Source organism: Macaca fascicularis, chromosome 11 (genome assembly GCF_037993035.2).
Source record: "Macaca fascicularis isolate 582-1 chromosome 11, T2T-MFA8v1.1".
Lineage (NCBI taxonomy): Eukaryota > Metazoa > Chordata > Mammalia > Primates > Cercopithecidae > Macaca > Macaca fascicularis.
Window position 1 is genome coordinate 113,598,051 of NC_088385.1, and position 19,545 is coordinate 113,617,595.

Genomic DNA, 19,545 nt, shown 5'->3' on the forward strand with positions numbered 1-19,545 from the left:
CAATCTCCCCACCAGACTCCTGTCCCCAGACAACCCAGTCCTTTCCCAGAACATGAGATAGAATCATTTTCCCAGAGTCTGACCAGATCTGATATGCACATGTAATCAATACGTATAATATACTGTTTTTCTTACTGAAATGGTGACATACACTATATACTGTTCTGTGCCTTGCTGTAAAACCAAACAACTTAACCTTGAAGTTTGTGCTGGACAGCTTCCATGCCCCTCCAGATGCACTCTCCACACTTCATGCTGCCTTCTGCTGGGGCTGGGGGTGGGGCATATGCTGATAGCATGGGCCACCACACAGGGTGCTTCTCAGGGAGGGATGGAGGGAGGAGAGTGAAGTCAGGAGATGGATTATCTGGCCCCCTCCCTGTGAGATTGTGTCAGGCTGGCTGGGTTCCTTCACTGGGCTGTGTTCCCTTCCAGGCAACTTTCCAGGCTGTCCTTGGGCACAGGGTGGATGAGAGCCTGTGGTCTGAGCCTTAGGTCGCAGCAGTCTCCCTTACAGTTCCTCTACCCCATCCACACCTTTGTGACATGTCCCTTGTAAATAAACCCACCCATTTACAGTGGCACTCCTTCCTGTGGGGACTGTTACAAAGCACATTCCACATCCATCTATAAGGAGCTTTTCTCTTTTTCACAACTGTATAGGGTTCCACCATCTTGCATTTAGTCGATTCTCTTGATATTTCCAGTTTTGTCCTACTACAAACAACACTGTGATGAATGACATTTCATTTACCTTTTTTTTTTTAAACATGGTGAAGTGTGTTAGTTTCCTGTGACTACTGTTACAAATTACCACAAACTGGCAAAGTGACTTAAAATAACAGAAAAGGTATTCTCCCACACTTATGGAGGCCAGAAGTCCCAAATCAAGCATTGGCAGGGCTGGTTCCTTACTGAGGCTCTGAGGAAAAATATGTGCCATGCCTGTCTTCTGCTTCCGGTGTTGCCAGCAATCCTTGGTGTTTCTTGGCTTGCAGACGCATCACTCTAATCTCTGCCTACACCTTCACAGTGCTTCCTGCTCTGTGTGTGTGTGTGATTTTCAATCTGTATACCTTTTCCGCACCCCCGTCTTATTGCACTGGCTAAAATCTTTAGGATGATGTCCTAGCCTAGGCAAGGGTGGACATCTTTGCATTTTCCCTGACCTTAAGGGGAAAGCATTCAGTATTTACTATAAAATACAATGCTAGCTACAGGTTTTTAATATCAGGTTGAATGTGTGTGTGTTTGTGTGTGTGTATTATTATTATTATTATTATTATTATTATTATTATTGAGATGGAGTTTTGCTCTTGTTGCCCAGGCTGGAGTGATATGGCACAGTCTTGGCTCACTACAACCTCTGCCTCCCGGGTTCAAGTGATTCTCCTGCCTCAGCCTCCCAAATAGCTGAGATTACAGGTGTGTACCACCATGCCTGGCTAATTTTTTGTATTTTTCATAGAGATGGGGTTTCACCATGTTGGCCAGGCTGGTATCGAACTCCTGACCTCAAGTGATCCACCCGCCTCAGCCTCCCAATGTGTTGGGATTACAGGCGTGAGCCTTGGCACCTGGCCAATTATTTTTTTTTAAGATGAAGTCTGTTCTGTTGCCCAGGCGGGAGTACAGTGGTGCAATCATTGATCACTGCTCACTGCCGCCTCAAACTCCTGGGTTCAAGTGATCCTCCTGCTCCAGCCTGTGGCATAGCTAGAACTATAGGCATGCATCACAGGACCTGGCTAATTAAAAAAAAAAAAAAATTTTTTTTTAGAGATAGGGTCTCACTATTCAGCCTAGGCTGGTGGTCATAAATTTTTAAAAAAACATATTGCTAGATCTGAATTGTTAATATTTTGTTCAGAGGGTTTTATACTTCATCAAAGTTATTTGATCAATAATGAAAGTTTTTCATCTTTAGTTTTCATAATGTCTTTCTCTTATTTAGATATCAGAGGAACCCTGGCCTCATAAATGAGTTGAAAAATGTTCCCTCTCTTTTTTTTTTTGGAGGAGTTAGTGTAGAATTTTATCTAAATTTTTTAAATTCATAATATTTTCTTATCCTTTTAATATCTGTAGGCTCTGTAGTGATGTGTCCTTTCTCATTCCTGATGTAGGTAATTTGTGTTTTCTGTCCTTTTTCTTGGTCAGTGTGACTAGAAATGTATCAATGTTATTGATCTCAAAAAATAGCTTTTGGTTTCTCTGGTTTCTTGTTTTCTGTTTTCAATTTTATTGACTTCTGTTTTTTATCTTTATTCCTCCCTTTTTGTGCTTGCTTTGGGTTTATTTTGCTCTTCTTTTTTAAATTTCTTTAAGTGAAAGCTTAGGTTGTTGATTATAAATCTTTCTACTTTCCTAATGAAAGCATTTAATGCTATAAATTTTATTCTAATCTCTACTTAGCTGCACCCCACAAATTTTGATATGTTGGGTTTTCATTTTAATTCAAAATATTTTCTACTTTCTCCTGTGAATTCCTCTTTGATCTATGGGGTATTTAGTAGTAAACTGTTTAATTTCTAAATATTTGGGGATTTTCAAGATATCTTCCTATTAATAATTTCTAGTTTAATTCCCTTCTGGTCATATTATATATATCGTTTTATATCAATTCTTTTAAGTCGATACTTGTTTCATGCTCCAGAATGTGGCCTATGTTGGTGAATGTTCTATGTGTACCTGAAAAAGCTATATATTCTGGTATCATTAGGTTAATTGTCAACTAGGTCAATTTAATTGATAGTGTTGTTTCAATTTTCTTTGTCTTTACTGATTTTCTGTTGATTTGTTCTACTGATTAGCAATAGAGAATATAGACACCTCCAGCTCTAATTGTAAATTTGTCTATTTCTATACATTTTTGCTTCATGTATTTTGAAGCTCTGTTGTTAAACGCATACAAATTAGAACTGTTATGTCTTATTGGTGAATTGACTTCTTTTCATAATGTCTTCTTTTATCTTTCATAATATTTCTTGTTCAGAGGTTTACTTTGTCTGTTTAATACAGCTAACTCCAAGTTTTTTTTAAATTAGTGTTTGCATGACATTTTTTTCCACCCTGTTAATTTGTCTTTATATTTGAAGTAGATTTCTTATAGCCAACATACAAACATAGAGGGAAGTCTTTCTTTTTTATTGTCTGGCAATTTTCCTTTTTAGTTGGTATGGTATGTATAGATCTTTATATTTCATGTAATTAAATATATGGTTCAATTAAGATCTTCCCTCTTCCTAGTTGTTTTCTATTAGTTTCATCAGTTTTTTCTCCTTTATTCCTCTTTTTTTGTCTAATTTTGTGTTAATTATTTTCATCATCCCATTTATCTCCATGGCTGGCTTTTTTTTTCCCCTCTCTGAGACAAGGTCTTACTCTATCACCCAGGCTCCAGCTGGAGTACAGTGGCATAAACACAGCTCACTGCAGACTCAACATCCTGGGCTCAAGCAATCCTCCCATCTCAGTCTCCTGAGTAGCTGGAATTACAGGCATGTGCCACTAAGCCTGGCTAATTGTTTTACTTTTACATAGAGATGGGGTCTTGCCGTGTTTCCTAGGTTGGCTTGAACTCCTGGGCTCAAGGAATCCTCCTGCCTCAGTCTCCCAAAGTGTTGGGATTACAGGTGTGAGCCACCATGCCTGGCCATGATTGTCTTTTTAAAAATACCTCTTTTAAAAAAATTTTTACTAGTTGTTTTAAGTTTGTATATCTTTAATTATAATATACCTTCAAATAATATTATACTGCTTCACATGTATATAAGAATCTTAACACTATACTCCCAATTTGTATCCCATTTTTTATGCTATTGTTGTCATAGATTTTGTTTTTCTATATGCTATAAACTCCTAAAACATTATAACTATTTTTGCTTTAGATAACTATCTTTGAGAATGATTAAAGATATGAAAAAATATTTTATATCTGCTTTCATTCGCATGATTCCTAATCTTCATTTCTTTATGTATATCCAACTCATCTGTATAATATATGAGTTGGATATGTAATCATAGTCCTCTGCCTGCAAAATTTTCTTTAATGTTTCTCATATTGCAGGTCTAGTGGTAACAAATTATTTGTTTTTCTCTGTCTGAAGAAGTCTTTATTTCTCTTTCAATTTGAAAAATACTTTCACTGGGTATGGTATTCTGAATTAACAAGTTTTTCACTTTTGGCATTTTAAACATTTCACTCCATTGTTTTTGGCTTGCATGTTTGTTTTTTGTGCATCTTTGCTCCTCTGTAGGCAGTGTGCCTTTTTTCCTCGGATGCCTTCAAGACTTTCTCTGTCTTTGGTTTTTCAGTCTCTGTCTTTGGTTTTCGGCTGTTCAACCATGATGTATCTCAATGCTTTGTGTTGTTTTCAATCCTGCTTGGGGCTTTCTGAGCTTCTTGGATCTGTGCTTTGATGTATTTCATTATTTTTGGAAAATACTCATCCATTATCTTCTTCTCTGCTTTCTCTCTTTTTTCTTCTTCTGGTATTTCAATTACAAGTATGTTAGGCCATTTGATACTGTCCCACAACTCCCGGATGCTCGATTTTGCTTGTTCTCTACTCATTTTTCTCTTTGTGTTTTAAATGGAGTAATTTTTATTGACATATCTTCAGGTTCACTGATTCTTTCCTTTGCTATGTCAATGCTACTAATGAGACTATTGAAGGCATTCTTTATCTCCATTACTGTACTTTGTTTTTATGTCTATTTCTAATATTACAATTCTTTTAAAAGTAATTTCTGTGTTCTGGCTGGGTGCAGTGTGGCTCACACCTGTAATCCCAGTGCTTTGGGAGACGGAGGCAGAAGGATCACTTGAGGGCAGCCTAGACAACATAGCAAGATCCTGTCTCTACCAAAAACAATTAGCTGGGTATAGTAGCTCATGCCTATAGTCTAGCCACTAAAGATACTGAGGCGGGAAGATAACTTGAGCTCAGAAACTTGAGGTTACAGTGAATCATGATCCAGGCTGGATGACAGAGCAAGATCCTATCTCTAATAATTATTATCACATTAATTATTAATATATTAATTAATAATTCATGTAATAATAGGAATTATTTATATGTTCTTCTGAAATTCCTCCTCTGTTCCTGCTTGTTTACTTTTTCCATTAGAGCCTTTGACACATTAGTCATAGTTATTTTAAATTTTAAATTACCTGTCTGATAGTCTGGTTATGTTGATTGTTTTGTTTCTTGACAGTAGGTTCTATTTCTTAATTTTCTGTTTATCTCATAATTTTTATTGGCTGCCAAACAGTGTGTAGAAGAGTAGAGACTGGGATAAATAATACTTAAGCCTGGAAATGGGATAAGTATTCCCATTTCCCTTAGGTTCCTTCCCCTAGGTTCCTGAATATGAATTGAGGCAGTCTATTTGGGACTTCATTGCATTTGGGTTTTGTTGTTCCTATGGTTACCTTTAGTGTAGCACCAGATTTAAATTATTCTGGGGTACTTTGTGCTTAAGTTGGAGATTTGTTGGGTTGTTTCCCTTAATGTGCCTGCTCCTTTACCTTTAGGCCGTCCCTATGCACACAGTTGCTTAAGACTTGGTGCTTGTTAGCCTGATTGGAGCTGAAAAGTCGGGAAGTGGGTTCTCTTTTGTTCAGCCCTGTTTCAGTCTCAAGCAAGCCCTGTGCTTTGGATCTCAGAGTTGGGCACTCTCAGTGATCTTGACTCATTGCAGAGACATATCTCTAGTGATCTGAGCCCTTGGTGGTTTCCAGCAGGGTTAGAGAGCTTTCTCTTTTCATCTTTCCCCCACCTACAATGGGTCTTCCCTATTCCCTGGGGTCAACAGTGTTTTCTGCTCTTCCCCTAGTCAACTGAGGCTTTTGATCCATAAGGGAGAAAGGTCTTGGTGGAACTTCATGCTTTTTCCACTGCAACAGCTGTTCCCTTCCTCCAAACATATACCTCTCAGAAAGGCTTCTTCTGTCCTCCTGTCCTGTCCCCAGTCTTCCTCATGAACACCTGGTGAGGCCTGTGCAGAAGGGCTTGCAAATAGATGTGAACTTCCCTTGTATCTGTCATTCCAAGAGTTCTATACTCTCATGGTAGTTCATACTGGCCCGTTAGCTATTTGTTAAAACTGTTAGCAAAATTTATTTCACCCACTTGTATGTAATGCCCTGTTTTCTTCTCTCTATTGCAAGTGAGCCAGTCCCCAAGTCCTTCTCTCATTGGAGGTGCCTTTCTTTCCATAAATTCCAGGCTACGTGATTGTGACCTCAGCTCTCTAATGGTTTAAAGAAAAGTTGTAATTTTGTAGATTATCTGGCTTTTTCTTGTTATGGTAGGAGTGATGCTCTTTCCAGCTTTCCACATTGTAGATGGAACAGAAATACACCCAAATAGGCTAACAAAGGTTACCTCCAGAGGCGATTATGGCCAAATTTTAGTCTCATCCTTTTCTGCATTATTCAAATGTTCTACATTAAGACCAAATTTCAATTTTTATAATAATATGTATATGTCTATATTATATATGTAGGAGCCATTTAGGGCTTCGTGTTATTAAAATCTTTCTCAGGCACTGATCAAGCGAACTGAGGCTAAATCTCCACTTATATTTTTTACCACAAAGGTATCTTCTGAGGATTTAATAAAACCCATCTTTATAAGAAAGATTCACATACTTTTAATAATGCTTTATAGGTATTAAACACACACATACACACATGGCATTTGCTGTTTATTGCAAAGCAGTTTGTGGGGTACAAATGAAATGTTAACCCCTCCCTTCCTATCTATAATTGACTTATTTTTACAGATGTGGAGGTTAAAGTTTAAAAGCTGAAATGAGGGCCAGGCATGGTGGCTCATGCCTGTAATCCCAGCACTTTGGGAGGCCCAGGCGATGAATCACTTGAGGCCAGGAGTTTGAGAACAGCCTGGCCAATGTATCGAAACCCCATCTCTATGAAAAATACAAAAATTAAGTGGGCGTGGTTGTGGGCGCCTGTAATCCCAGCTATTTGGGTGGCTGAGGCACAAGAATCACTTGAATCCAGGAGGCGGAGGTTGCAGTGAGCTGAGATCGCACCACTGTACTCCAGCCTGGGTGACAGAGCAAGACCCTGTCTCGAAAAAAAAATAAAATAAAATAAAAAAGAGGGTTGAAATGACTTGTTTACCTTCACCTGCAAATAAATAAAATAGTCAGGACTCAAATATTTATTCAAGAAAACCACAAATGTTCATTCATTCATTAAACAAATGTTTATTGATTGCTACAATGTGCTAGGGACTGTGCTAGGTCCTGGAATACAGCACTACATAAGATAAGCATGCTCCCTGCCCTCATTGAGTTACAGTCTGCCAAAGGAGGCTGTTAAAAATTACGTGGCTACGTAATTACCACTGCAATCTTTGGCTTACAAATCAAGTGCCTTTTTCATTAAATCAGGAAGACAAATTTATTCAAAAGATCAGGCTCCAACTGACTTTTCAGTTTTATATACTCATTCATCCCTCAAACTTGTTTGAGTGCCTTTTCTGTACCAAGCCCTGTGCTTGGCATCATGGAAATAAGAATTGGCACTAGAAGTTCTCACTCATGACCCTGGGCAGGCCCAGGCTGAGGCACAGCTCCCCACCCCCTAGCTCAGACCCATCCCATCCTTTCCAACTCAGAAGAGCATATTGAAATTCAGGGGAATAAAACTACACTATTATAGAGATAACCATGGATCACACACTCCCATTTATAGGAAAGGGAAATCACTCTCAAACTGGAGTTTTTCACTTCTTCCAAGCAATCTTGGCACAGTGGTTGTTAATAACAATTGGGTTAGCTAAAGTAAGAAAGTATGTGTGTATGCATCTGTGTGTGTGTGTGTGCATGTGTGTGCGTGCGTGTGTGGTATGGGCAGGAAGGAGAAGTCAAAGAGGCAAAGAAAAGAGTGAAGACCAAGCCTGAAATGCCAAAGGAATAGCAACACTGAACAGAAAAGCAGAAGGCACCAGATATGGGGAGCATATCCAAGGCATGTCAAAGTGCACGATGTGGTACTTTCATCAAAGAGAAGTAGGACAGTGGTTATAGGTCAGATAGACCTAGGCTTGACTCCTGGCTCTAACACTTGCTGCATCTCTTTGGACAAGTAAAATAACTTTTGTGAGCCTCAATTTCTCACCTCTATTTTGGGACTAACAACAGTATGTACTTCTAGGGCTGAAGTGAGGATTAATTAAGAAAGTACATGCGAAGTGTTTAGTAGCTTGGCACATTGCACTCATTAAAAGGTAACTGCTGTTATCACCATTGTTGTAGTTTTACTAGCATCACCACTGATGGTCATTCAGGGAGCTATGAGTGTGAATGTAGGATGTAGGAGAAGGGCTGAAGCTGGAGCTGTAGACTTGGCAACCACCTGCACGAGACGGAGGAAAAGTTATGTCCCTAGAAGTGGAGGACACACCCTGGCATCCCAGTCTGGGAAGGAGAGAGGTGGAGGGAAAGCAGAGGAAGGAGGTCGAACTGCAGGTATACACCCACAGAGGACAGTATGTCAAGAAGGCATAGATGCTGCAGGAGATGGAGTCAGTTGAAGCTTAGGAAGGCATCTCTTAGATCAGGTGATCAGGTGAGCTGCTATCTGGGGCAAGAGCGTCCAGGCAGAAGGGATGGCAAGTGCAAAGGTCCTGGTGAGGTAAGCAAGGGCCTGGAGTGTTGGAGAAACTGAATGGAGGCTAGTGCTGTGGGGATGGAGTAAGCTGAGGGGACAGTGGGAGGAGCTGCAGCCAGAGATAAGGAGGGTAGGGAGGGGGGCAGTTAGGACAAGGCCCGTTGTCCATCTGGGGAAGGAGAGCCATTCATTCTTACATTTCACTTAACAAGCATTTCTTATGTGCCTACTATGTGTCTGGCACTATGCTAGATACTGAGGATACAGTGATAAGCAAAATGGACGTAGTCCCTGCCCTCTGCATGGAGGGTACAGTGAGAAAGATGTACAATGATCAGATAATCACACAAGTTGGTATATAACAACAAACTGTCATAACTACATGGCCATTCAAGAGGAATCATCAGGGGTGCTGACCTGGTCTGGGGGCTTCGGAGAAGGTTTGCATATAGAAGTAACATCTAGTCTGAGATTAGCTGAATAACAAGGAACTGAGTAGGTGAAGAGGGAAGAGATGCTCTTGGCTGAAAGGATACCAGGGGCGAAGGCCCTGAGAGGAGAGGAACAAATGGAGGCCAGAGGTCCAGAATGAGGAGAAAGGGAGAAGGTGCAAGGTGGGGCCTTGGGGGCTGCAGCAAGAACTGGGTTTTTTATCCTAAGAATGATGTGAAAGCATTGAGGAGTTTTCATCAAAATTACAGGTGTTTTGGAAATGTCCCTCTCACAATGTGGAAGATAGAGTGGAGGTGGGAAGGTGAGCAGGGCAGGATGGACTCAGGAAGCTACTATAAGTCTGGATGAGAGTTGATGGCAGCCTGAACTAGGGAGAAAAGGGAGAGACATGGCTGCGCTTGGGAAGTAATTTGGAAGCAAAATCTGTAATATGTGGTAAACGGAAAGAGAGACTATGTCCAAAATAGTGTATGCAAAACTGGATACTTGCCTAAAGAAATTGTAACTGAATTTAATCAAGTCTTTAGAAGCAGACAGGATAGATGGATAGACTATATGACACTACAAGACAGAACTCAACCAAATCAGAGTGTAGGACATTCCAGGGAACAAATACCATGATGTTGCCAATAAATAAATGGCACAAAATAGGGGGGAAAAAAGATTTAAGAAACAGAACAGGGCAGTGTTGTATCTTTCATGCAATGTGTGGACCTTGTTTGGATCCTGATTCAAACAAACTAAACATCTGTGGGAGAAATACAGAAATCTGAATGCAGACTGGGCTGTAGATGATATTAAGGAATTACTGTTCATTCTGTTAGATAAACTAATGGCATGGAGGATTTAAATGCTGCACACACTTTGTGTGCATATGTGTGTATACACGTACACATACATATTTAAACCTTGCCAATGAGAAATGCACACTCAGTTTTTAGGGGTTAAATGACATCTTGGATTTGTTCCAAACACTCCAGAAAAGAAAAAGTGGAATATAATCTATTAAACTGGCAAAAATGATGTCAATTGTTGAAGCTGGGTCATGGGTCCTTGGAGGTTTATTATACTATCTGTCTTGGGGTATGTTTGAAATTCTTGAAAATAAAAAAGTTATCAATAAAAATAAAATGATGAAAAATAGAGTTCATACTGAAATAGAGGACACAAGAAAAGAAGCATGTCCAAGGGGGAAATCACGAGTTCAGCATGGAGGCCTCTGGGCCAGAGGTGCAAAAGTAAGTGCAGACAGTAAATCTGCACAGACGGGAAATTCACAGATTCAGTGAATCTGTGGGCCTGGAGAAACTACCCAGGGAAGGAAGAAAGCTTTGTGAGATGAGAGCCCAGGACTAGATATGAAGAACTGGAAGGCATGCTGACCAGGCAGAGGGCAGGAGTTCTGTGACTGGGGAGGAGCAGCCAGAAGGAGGGATCACAGAAGCCAAGGGAAGTGAGTGTTTCCAAAAGGAGGGCGCAGGTGACAGAATCGAATACCGCCAAGATGTTAAGCAGACAAGAACCATGACAAGTCCACTGGGTTTGGAATCATGCATGGGGGCTGCTTAGGTGAGAGCTGTTTAGGCTGAGGTCAGGAGTGAGGTGAGGAGGGAATGGGAGGTGAAGGAAATGAGACAAAGAATTGGGCAGCACTTTGAAGAAGTCTGTCTGTGATGTGGGAGAAAGGGCAGTGGCTCGAGGGGATAGAGTGGAGGAAATAAAGAGGTTTTTGTTGTTTTTAAAGTGAGACATTCTTAAATACATTAAAATAATGAGCAGGACTGGGCATAGTGGCTCACGCCTGTAATCCCAGTGCTTTGGGAGGCCGAGGTGGGCGGATCACTTGAGAGCAGGAGTTCGAGACCAGCCTGGCCAACATGGCAAAAGCCTATCTCTACTAAAAAGACAAAAAATTAGCTGAGCGTGGTGGCGTGTATCTGTAATCCCAGCTACTCAGGAGGCTGAGGCACGAGAATCACTTGAACCTGGGAGGCGGAGGTTGCAGCGAGCTGAGATTGTGCCACTGCACTTCAGCCTGGGCAACAGAGCAAGACTGTCTCCTAAAAAAACAGATGAGCAGAATGATCTAGTCGAGAAGAAAAAGCTGAATATACAGGAGAAGGGACCGTCAGCAATGTACAATTCCTGAGAAAGCAGCAGGGGACGGCAAGAGGAGGGATCGCTCCTGGATTCTATTAGGGAGGAAGAGATGAACCAGGCAGGTAGCTGAGTGTTGATGACATCCTTCCTCTGTGTTTTTCTGTTTTTTTTTTTTTTTTTTTTTCCCCCTGAGAAGTAGGAGGTGATTCCGCCCACTGGCAGGGAGGGGAGATTTCGGGAATTGGAGGCATAAGGGTCTTGAAGAAGGTTGGAGATAGCTATGAGAAAGGAAAGAATGAGTGACCAGAGAGAAATGGGGTTGCCCAGCAGGGTGGAGGTTGGTGATTTTGTGTCTGACAGGAGACAGTGGACGAAAGGCTGAACCAGGGCAGCAGGCTAGGCGGTGTTGGTGGAAGGCAAGGATGGTGTGGATGGTCAACAGGGGAGATGTCCCTATATCTGGCACAACCAAGGAGGACTTCGTGGAGAACGAACCTAGGCCTGTGAGCAGATGGCTTTGATAGCAAGAGCCAGAAAAGGGGGCCCAGTGTCTTCTCAACTCCAAATTCCCATCTTATTGCAACCTACTGCCCTGCTCAGTGCTTCACCTCTCCAGTTCCCTCCTGCCTCCTGTTCCAATACTGTCTTTGACTCTTGGAATCTAATATGGTTTCAAGGCCCATATCAAGGTTGTTTGCCAATTTAAAAATATGCTGTTGCTTCCCAGTTCCCACCAAATGGCAAGCAGTTTGGTAAGCTGGGTGAGCAGGCATGGCAGTTATGTTGCAAACGGGGTTCCTGCCTGCCTGGGAGGATCGGACAAGACTGGGCTTTCTTAGGCCCACGGCCCACTGTCTTCACCCCTCACACAAGCTCTTCAAAAGCATAAAGGAGCATGTTTTGCTTGCATCTAACTAGTTCTGGATGCCACCAAGCCTTGCAGTGGGCATCAGTGACCAGCAGAGTACATTCTGTTTGTGCCCTTCCCAGACCCACCCGCTCTCCGCAGGGCTTGGGCTGTTGGCACTGTCTCTGAGGTTGCTCTTACAAATGGCACCTATTGGTAGCAGCCCAAACATGATTAGGGGAAATAAAACCCTGTAGGGGACTGTGGGAGGAACTGAGCAACATGGGCAGCACTTAAAACTCATCGTTTCTCTTTCTAGCTTAACTCAGGTGATTCGAAAGTTTGCCAAGCAACTGGATGAGTGGCTAAAAGTGGCTCTCCACGACCTCCCAGAAAACTTGCGAAACATCAAGTTCGAATGTAAGTACTGAGTTGGGAGTGAAAGGGAAGAGAGAATTACATTTTAGTGCCAAATATTTTACGTAAGTTGTTAATAACAATAGTAGCAGCAGCTACTGTTTACTGGTTGACTATAAAGCACCAGGTATTATACTAATTATGTATATACACATATTTAATCCTCATAAAATGTTTATTATAGGTGGCACACTTCTTCCTTTACAGAGGAGGAGTCAAGCTTAGAGAGGTAGTGCAGAGACAGGATTTTCTCCCAGGTCTGACACCAAAGTTTCTGCTTACCACCACCATCCTCCTTATCTCATTTAATCCTCATGCTGCCTCTGCGATGTAGGAAGTAGTATCTCTATTCTACAGATAAGGCTCTGAGAGGCAAAGAAAGTTGCCCCAAAGCCACGCAGCCACACAGCTGTAAGTAGGGGCAAGGAATCAAACTCAGGTCTGAGATTTCCTTGAAGTTCCTGCCCATAAAATGGTGGTAGCAGGAGAGAGAGAACAGCTTAAGGGCTTCACTCATTCTCTGCCTAATTAGAAAGCCAAATTAATATTTCTCATAAAGGGATTGAGACCGTGAACCCTTTCTTTGCTGAGTGTTGGCACCCATTCCCCAGCATTAGTTTTGTTTTTCTGTTTCAATCTGCCTGTACTTGCGGGGAGACTCATGTACGGTTTGTTTATTGCTATTAAAGATGAAATGATTTTCAGTAAAACAAAGTTTTAAAATATACATTTTTAAAGCCCCATTTGAATACAACAGCTTGCTATTCTTGCCCGAAATAAGTGCCAGTGAGCAAAATGAAGGCGATCAAATTACCCTTTCTCCACAGGCAAAGGGAGCCCTTTCAGACGCGCTTTGAGGTTGCCTGCAGTGGCCATCACCTATTGATAAAGCCCGCTTTATTTCATGGCTTTCAGCTCTTTTCTTTTCATGAGCACTAAATTCCACATCACAAAGTTAAAGAAAAAGTAATTAAGGAGAAGGATTAACGATTGATCAGCCTGGAAAATTAGAAGTCTCCCATCTGCCCCCTCCCACCCCCACTCCTCCACCCCACACCTTATTTTTTCAAATCAAGCCAGCTCTGAGTACAAATTAGAATAATCCTAGGGAAATTTCTGACTATTACTTGACCAGTTCAGAAATTACCAAGAAGAATGCCCCCGCACCCATTTTAATTATGCCGACAAAACAAACCTGTTCAAAGTCGGCGGCGAGGAGGTTTGTTGGACCTTCCACCTGTGTGTGTCGGGCGGAGGCTCTTCTTCCCAGGGAGCCCAGCCTGGGAGTGTATTTTGAGAATGTGCAAGGGGTGGAAACAAGCCCCACTCCAACAGCTCTGTAAGAATGAAGAGCTAGGGCAAGCACATGTCTGGTCTGCATTGAAATCCGCAGATATAAGATCACCCTACTTCAAATTATCAGCCTATTATGTCAGTGTAGCAAACAAGACCTTTTCCTAGCTGCAGTCATCATCGAAACATGCAAATAGGTCATGGAGCTCATTTGATAAAAAGGACAGATTATGAATGCAAAGCCAGGTTCCATCCCAGAAGCACCTCCTAGCCCCACACACCGCTGAGGCTCAATCAGGATTTACTATTAGACATACTACTTTTTAAAGGGACTTCTTCAAAGCTTCCACTTGATTCCTGCAATTATTTATGGGGAGAAGTGATTGAGCTTGCAATTAGTGAAATGAAGACAATAATTGCCTTTATTCACGGTTGACTGACGCCACCATTTCTCACACCTGCGAGTGTATCGTGTGCATGACTTTGAAATATGTACCCTGAATGTCACCATTAGGAAATAGTTGTTGAAGCTCACATGGGAGAACAAAGAACCAAGTGCAGGGTTTTGCCAGTGGGTATATAAAATGGGATTGGGCGGTGAGACAAATGTAGGCAAAATAAGCAGCCTACGTTTTGAAATCTGCCCCTGGAAAATCCAAGTTAGAATCATAAAGATTGCAAATATTTCAAACTAATTCTTTTCCCTTTGCAGTGTCGAGAAGGTTCTCCCAAATTCTGAGACGGCAAACATCACTAAATCATCTCTGCCAGGTAGCTGTCCTGCGCTATGTGTTTTAACCACTGCTGAGTCATTGCAAATGAGGGGGCAAATTCGCAAAAACAACTTCCTGCAGGATCTTTCAGGTTACCAGGGCACTCTCTCTATTCATTTCTGCAGATAAGGAATGAAAACATTAGCCAATAACTAAATGGTTTCAACTAATATACAAAATAATTTCTGATATCAGTTGCCCCTTAACCTTTCAGATATGTTCTAGGTCCACAGTTCTGTGTTTCTCTTAATTATCCAGCCCAAAACGTATGTAGTGGTTGAATCAAATGATTCAAACAGATTAAGAGGATGATTTGTTTGTTGTATCATCGGAGTTCAAAGTCATATAATATATTCAATATTTGCCCAATTTTGTTTAGTTTTTTTCCAGATCTGCATTATTTTTAGCACGAAAGTGACATATGCTTGCTATGAAAAACATTTAAAAATATAAGTGTATTAAGTAGAAGTGGAAGATCCCACTGCATGCCCCTACCTACTCTGTAGTTACAGCTTGATGGCACATAAGTACATTTCTATTAATTTTGCACTTTAATGAAGGGACTCTAAGTCTGTTAAGGCAACCGATTAACATTACATTAAAATATTAATGACATTACAGCAGAGGTGGCAAACCAGTGGCCACAGGCCAAATCTGGCCCTCAGATGTGTGGGGTTATTGTTGTTTGGCTTGAATATGTTCAAAACAATTTTTTCACATGGTCACTAACAGTTGGAACTGGGAGATGACAGCTAAACCTTCAAGAGCTGACAACTTGCTCCCAGAGCCCCGTTTCCCCAGGCAGCTGTCAGCTGTTGGGCCAAACTTCTCCACAGTGGCCACCATCCTCATTCCACCAACTCTGTCACACTTGGCCCACCTCACTCCTGAATGTCACCTGCCTGCCCCCTTCCTGTGTTTCTGTTTGCAGCCTCTCCTTTAAGGTGCTGTTGGTTCTGGGTGGGTTCAAGGTCAAGATGGGAGGGAGGGGTTTCTAGTTAGAGTGGTCTGAAGGAGGGCCCCAGGCCAGGAACCAGAAAGTATAACACAACAGCCACACATACCTCCCTGCTCCTGTCCTGCCCCTGGCATGGACAGCACAGGGGTTGATTTGGAGACCAGAGGGAAATTCTTCCAGATTCATGCAGGCTGCTACAGAGGCTACACCTGGGCATTGTTCTGGTGACGGTGCAGAGCCTGACAGATTAATGGGATTCAGGGAAGAAAATTAATATTGGCCTAACAAAGAAACATTGCCTTATTTCTGCGGATGCTATGCCAGCCTGGCCCTCTGGTTCTTTTTTTCCAGCTTAGAAGAGTGGCTCTTGGGTCGTATCAGGGAACTAGACGTGGTTTTGGTGCCTCCCTCTGGGGATCAGACAATTTAGAGAGGACTTTGTCCCTTTAACGCACATGTAGATAAAAGCGTCCACACCCATGCCCATAGCCACGTGTTGCACAAGCGTGGGGGTGCCCACATGTTCCCTCTCCACCTTCTGCACAAACATAGCATGTAATTTAATCAGCAAATGCCCTCTTTCCATCTCTACTGGACAACTTTCAGACACATTCCCAGATCAGACAGAGGACTAGGGTTAAGTCTGGGAATGAAACACCAGCTAACATCCCAGTGAGCTTTCCTAAACACACACACACAGCAAGTCAGACTAAACAACGTCCAACTGAAGACTCACCTCAAATATTTAGACCCAAGATTCGCACGTCCAGGCTCTTTCAGATACACCAGGCAAGTAAACACTTGGCATTCCTATCTTAACCATTCACTTTACAAAATCTTTTGGGTGCCTACTGTGTGCCCAATACTGTGCTTAGTAGTACTTGCTCTCAGCAGGAAAACAAAAGTGTTAAATGTGATGAAAGAAACAGAATGGAAATAGGTGGTCAGAGATGGCCTTTCCATGGGTGTGACATTTAGGCTGGAGCATACATCGTAGTGGGGCTGCTGGGGCAAGGAGGGAGAAGAATGTTCCAGCCAGCAAGAACACCATGTGCAAAGGCCTTGAGGTATCAACACAGTCACTGAAAGAGAAGCGATCTGAACAACAGTAGCCACTTTTATTGAGCTCCCTGCACTATGCACTCTGTTTTTAAAACACTATCTCAAGGAATCCTCAATAGCAGCCCTTCTTTAAGAGGTAAGCACTAAGGCCCTAAACACGATGGTAAGAGACACCATTAAAAAGCATGTTCTAGGTGGGGCGCGGTGGCTCAGGCCAGCAATCCCAGCACTTTGGGAGGCCTAGGTGGGCAGATCACTTGAGGTCAGGAGTTCAAGACCAGCCTGGCCAATGTATCGAAACCCTGTTTCTACTAAAAATATTAAAAAATTAGCTGGGTGTGACAGCATGCACCTATAATCCCAGCTACTAGGGAGGCTGAGGCAGGAGAATCACTTGAACCTGGGAGGCAGAGGTTGCAGTGAGCCAAGATCGCGCTACTGTACTCCAGGCTGGGCGACAAGAGTGAAACTCCATCTCAAAAAATAAAAATAAAAAAAATAGCATGTTCTAAACACTTGCTTACAGAATTCACTCTTTGGTAAACAGTTCATTTCATTGTAATAAAGTGGCTCACAATGCATCTCTGAAGGAACATGCTCAGGAAAGAAAAAAACAAAAAAGGTAGGTACTATTGTATCTCCATTTTATAGATTAGGAGGCTGAGGTTAATCTACTTGCCCACCCGAAATCAATCAGCTGGTCAGCAATGAGGCCAGGATTTGAACTAGGTTATGTTTGAATGCAGGACACCTTACCTTTCTATTCAGTTGTTTTCATTATCCTTAGAGACTCACCTAACTCATATATTCTACGCCGATCATTAGAGATTCACCTCACTCATATATTCTACGCCTTCGTGACCTTTAAAGAGTTCTCCAATTATTTAACTCAGATTTTACTTGTGCTTGGATGGTCGGGGTACAACAAGGGGTTGTCAGTATTTACCTTTGCCTAGGAATTTACAAGCATTAGGAGACTTGGCAATGTCTTTGTGTATTTTAAATCTTTTTTTTTATTTTATTAAAAGACATTGTGAAAACATGCAAGTAAAGGAAATGATCCTGGATATATATTTTTCTTTTCTCAATATTGTTTCAACTTGATGATATTGTTCCAGGTATTGTTCCAACTTGTAAATTTAAGTTCACTAATGAGGGTTCCATGAAAAAGCCACAGCTTTAAAGAAAAAAAAAAAACCACATACACACACACACACACACACACACACATATAAAAATATAAAAACTTATTCACACACTATACACATCCCTCCATCCACTAACAAACTACTGAGATGTATGGTGGTATAGTTTCCCTTTTCCTCCAACCTAATTATTCATATATGTTTTAATCATTATAGTTACATTTAAAAAAGCAAAAATGGAAAACTAGAGCATAAACTGTTTCAGAATGTATTTATATGAAAAATATACACTTTGAAATATCTGGGATTAAGTTAAGCCCTGGGGTAGCAAGAACACTTCTAAATCCCGGCCTGTAGCTTCTCAGGGACTAGAGATACAAGGATTATTCGGCACAGAGCTCCCATCCCACAGGCTTACCTCAGAAAGCTGACAGATCTCTGGGCTTCATCCCATTGTTCCATGGGGTCAAGACCAAAGGGACTGGAATCAGCAGGGTTTGGTCTGGCCCAGCCCACCCTGGAAGTTGCTTGTAGAGAAAAAGACATGTGTGGAAAGAGCCACAGGAGAAAACAGTGTCCACATCTTCTGAGTTATGGAGTCTTCCGGTGCTTTCCTGAAATTGAATTTCCCGGAATTTCAAGGTAGTTTGCAAAATACCATAAGCAGATGCATTAACAAGGCATAAAAGGAAATACAGTGAAGGGGTTTAACAACCCATGAGCTAATGAGTTGACTGGATTGGATTACAGGCATCTCGAACAGTGATCCACAGTGCAGACATCACGTTCCAAATGCTGGAAGACTGGAGGAATGTGGACCTAAACAGCATCACCAAGCAAACCCTTTACACCATGGAAGACTCTCGCGATGAACATCGGAAACTCATCATCCAATGTAAGCTGTCCCACCAGGGATTGTTGTCCTGTTTTTGTTTTTAAAAGAAAGAAAGAAAAAGTATCTTAGTAAATACTGAAGTGGCATCCCCACCCTGTCCTCCTTCCCACCATCTCTTCTTCCTCATTGTTCCTTTTAAATGAGTCGGTCCAGAAGGAAGGGCTAATTGACTTAAGAGGACATGTGTCAGCACTGCTGGGTAAAGAGGGTTCTGGTGCAATTGGGCAGCACACAATGTCATGCAAAGGGCCCCACGTGTGACCTGAATGCCAGCCCTGGTTCCATGGAGGTGGCATTAAATATGAGAACAAAAGCTTATTGCCTATCTCAGTGTATGTCAGTCTGGGGTCAGCTGGATATGCTGCCTATTTTTCATTTGAGGGTCACATGAGTCAGTCCACTTATTGGCAGGTGAACCTTTCAATCACGTTAAATGTTTGAGAAGCAGGTGGATGGCGTTTTCAGTTTTACTTCTGTGGATATATGTTCATGTCCCGGCGAACAAAGATTTCCACCATGCAGACTGCAGGTATACTGCTCCAAATATTAACCCCATGTAGGCAGGATGTTTGTTCTTAGTACTAAAGCAATATGAGAGGGCCAGAGAACATCATCATTGTTAGCACATCCCTGCTGTTCCTCAGACGCCCATCCCAGCTGACTGCCCAGGGCATCCCCTGAGCTCAATGACCCTGGATCCATTGGTGTCTACAGGCTACCTCCATAATTAGAGAACATGAGGTCAGGAAACGTGAGGGGACACTCCTCCCATCAGGTCTCAGAAAGGTGTTAAGAGACCATGTTCTCAGTGGGGTGGTGAGGCCCAGGATCCCAAAAGTGACATTGCCTGGGGAGCTGCAGAGAGGCTGCCCCACCAAGAGGGGTCTTTCTGAAAGCCCCAAGCCCCTTCAGATTTCTTAGTATATGCCTTCTGCACTGCTGTCTTGAGGGA

The 19,545-nt window shown here is 42.1% G+C and overlaps 1 protein-coding gene and 1 long non-coding RNA gene across 10 annotated transcripts in view; one reads left to right on the top strand and one right to left on the bottom strand.

Annotated features, from left to right (window-relative positions):
• The window catches only part of LOC141408093 (uncharacterized), a 34,671-nt gene extending 18,939 nt beyond the window's left edge, over window positions 1-15,732 (bottom strand). Inside the window, exon 1 of the long non-coding RNA XR_012420576.1 lies at window positions 15,598-15,732. This is a non-coding gene — a long non-coding RNA (uncharacterized lncRNA). The remainder of the gene's footprint in view (window positions 1-15,597) is intronic.
• RFX4 (regulatory factor X4) overlaps window positions 1-19,545 on the top strand; it is a 179,263-nt gene that overhangs the window by 114,528 nt on the left and 45,190 nt on the right. For all 9 annotated transcript variants that reach the window (XM_005572116.5, XM_065524745.2, XM_065524747.2 and 6 more), the window contains 3 exons: window positions 12,370-12,470; window positions 14,473-14,531; window positions 18,449-18,593. In XM_005572116.5, coding sequence (XP_005572173.1) covers window positions 12,370-12,470; window positions 14,473-14,531; window positions 18,449-18,593 — 305 coding nt within the window. The remainder of the gene's footprint in view (window positions 1-12,369; window positions 12,471-14,472; window positions 14,532-18,448; window positions 18,594-19,545) is intronic.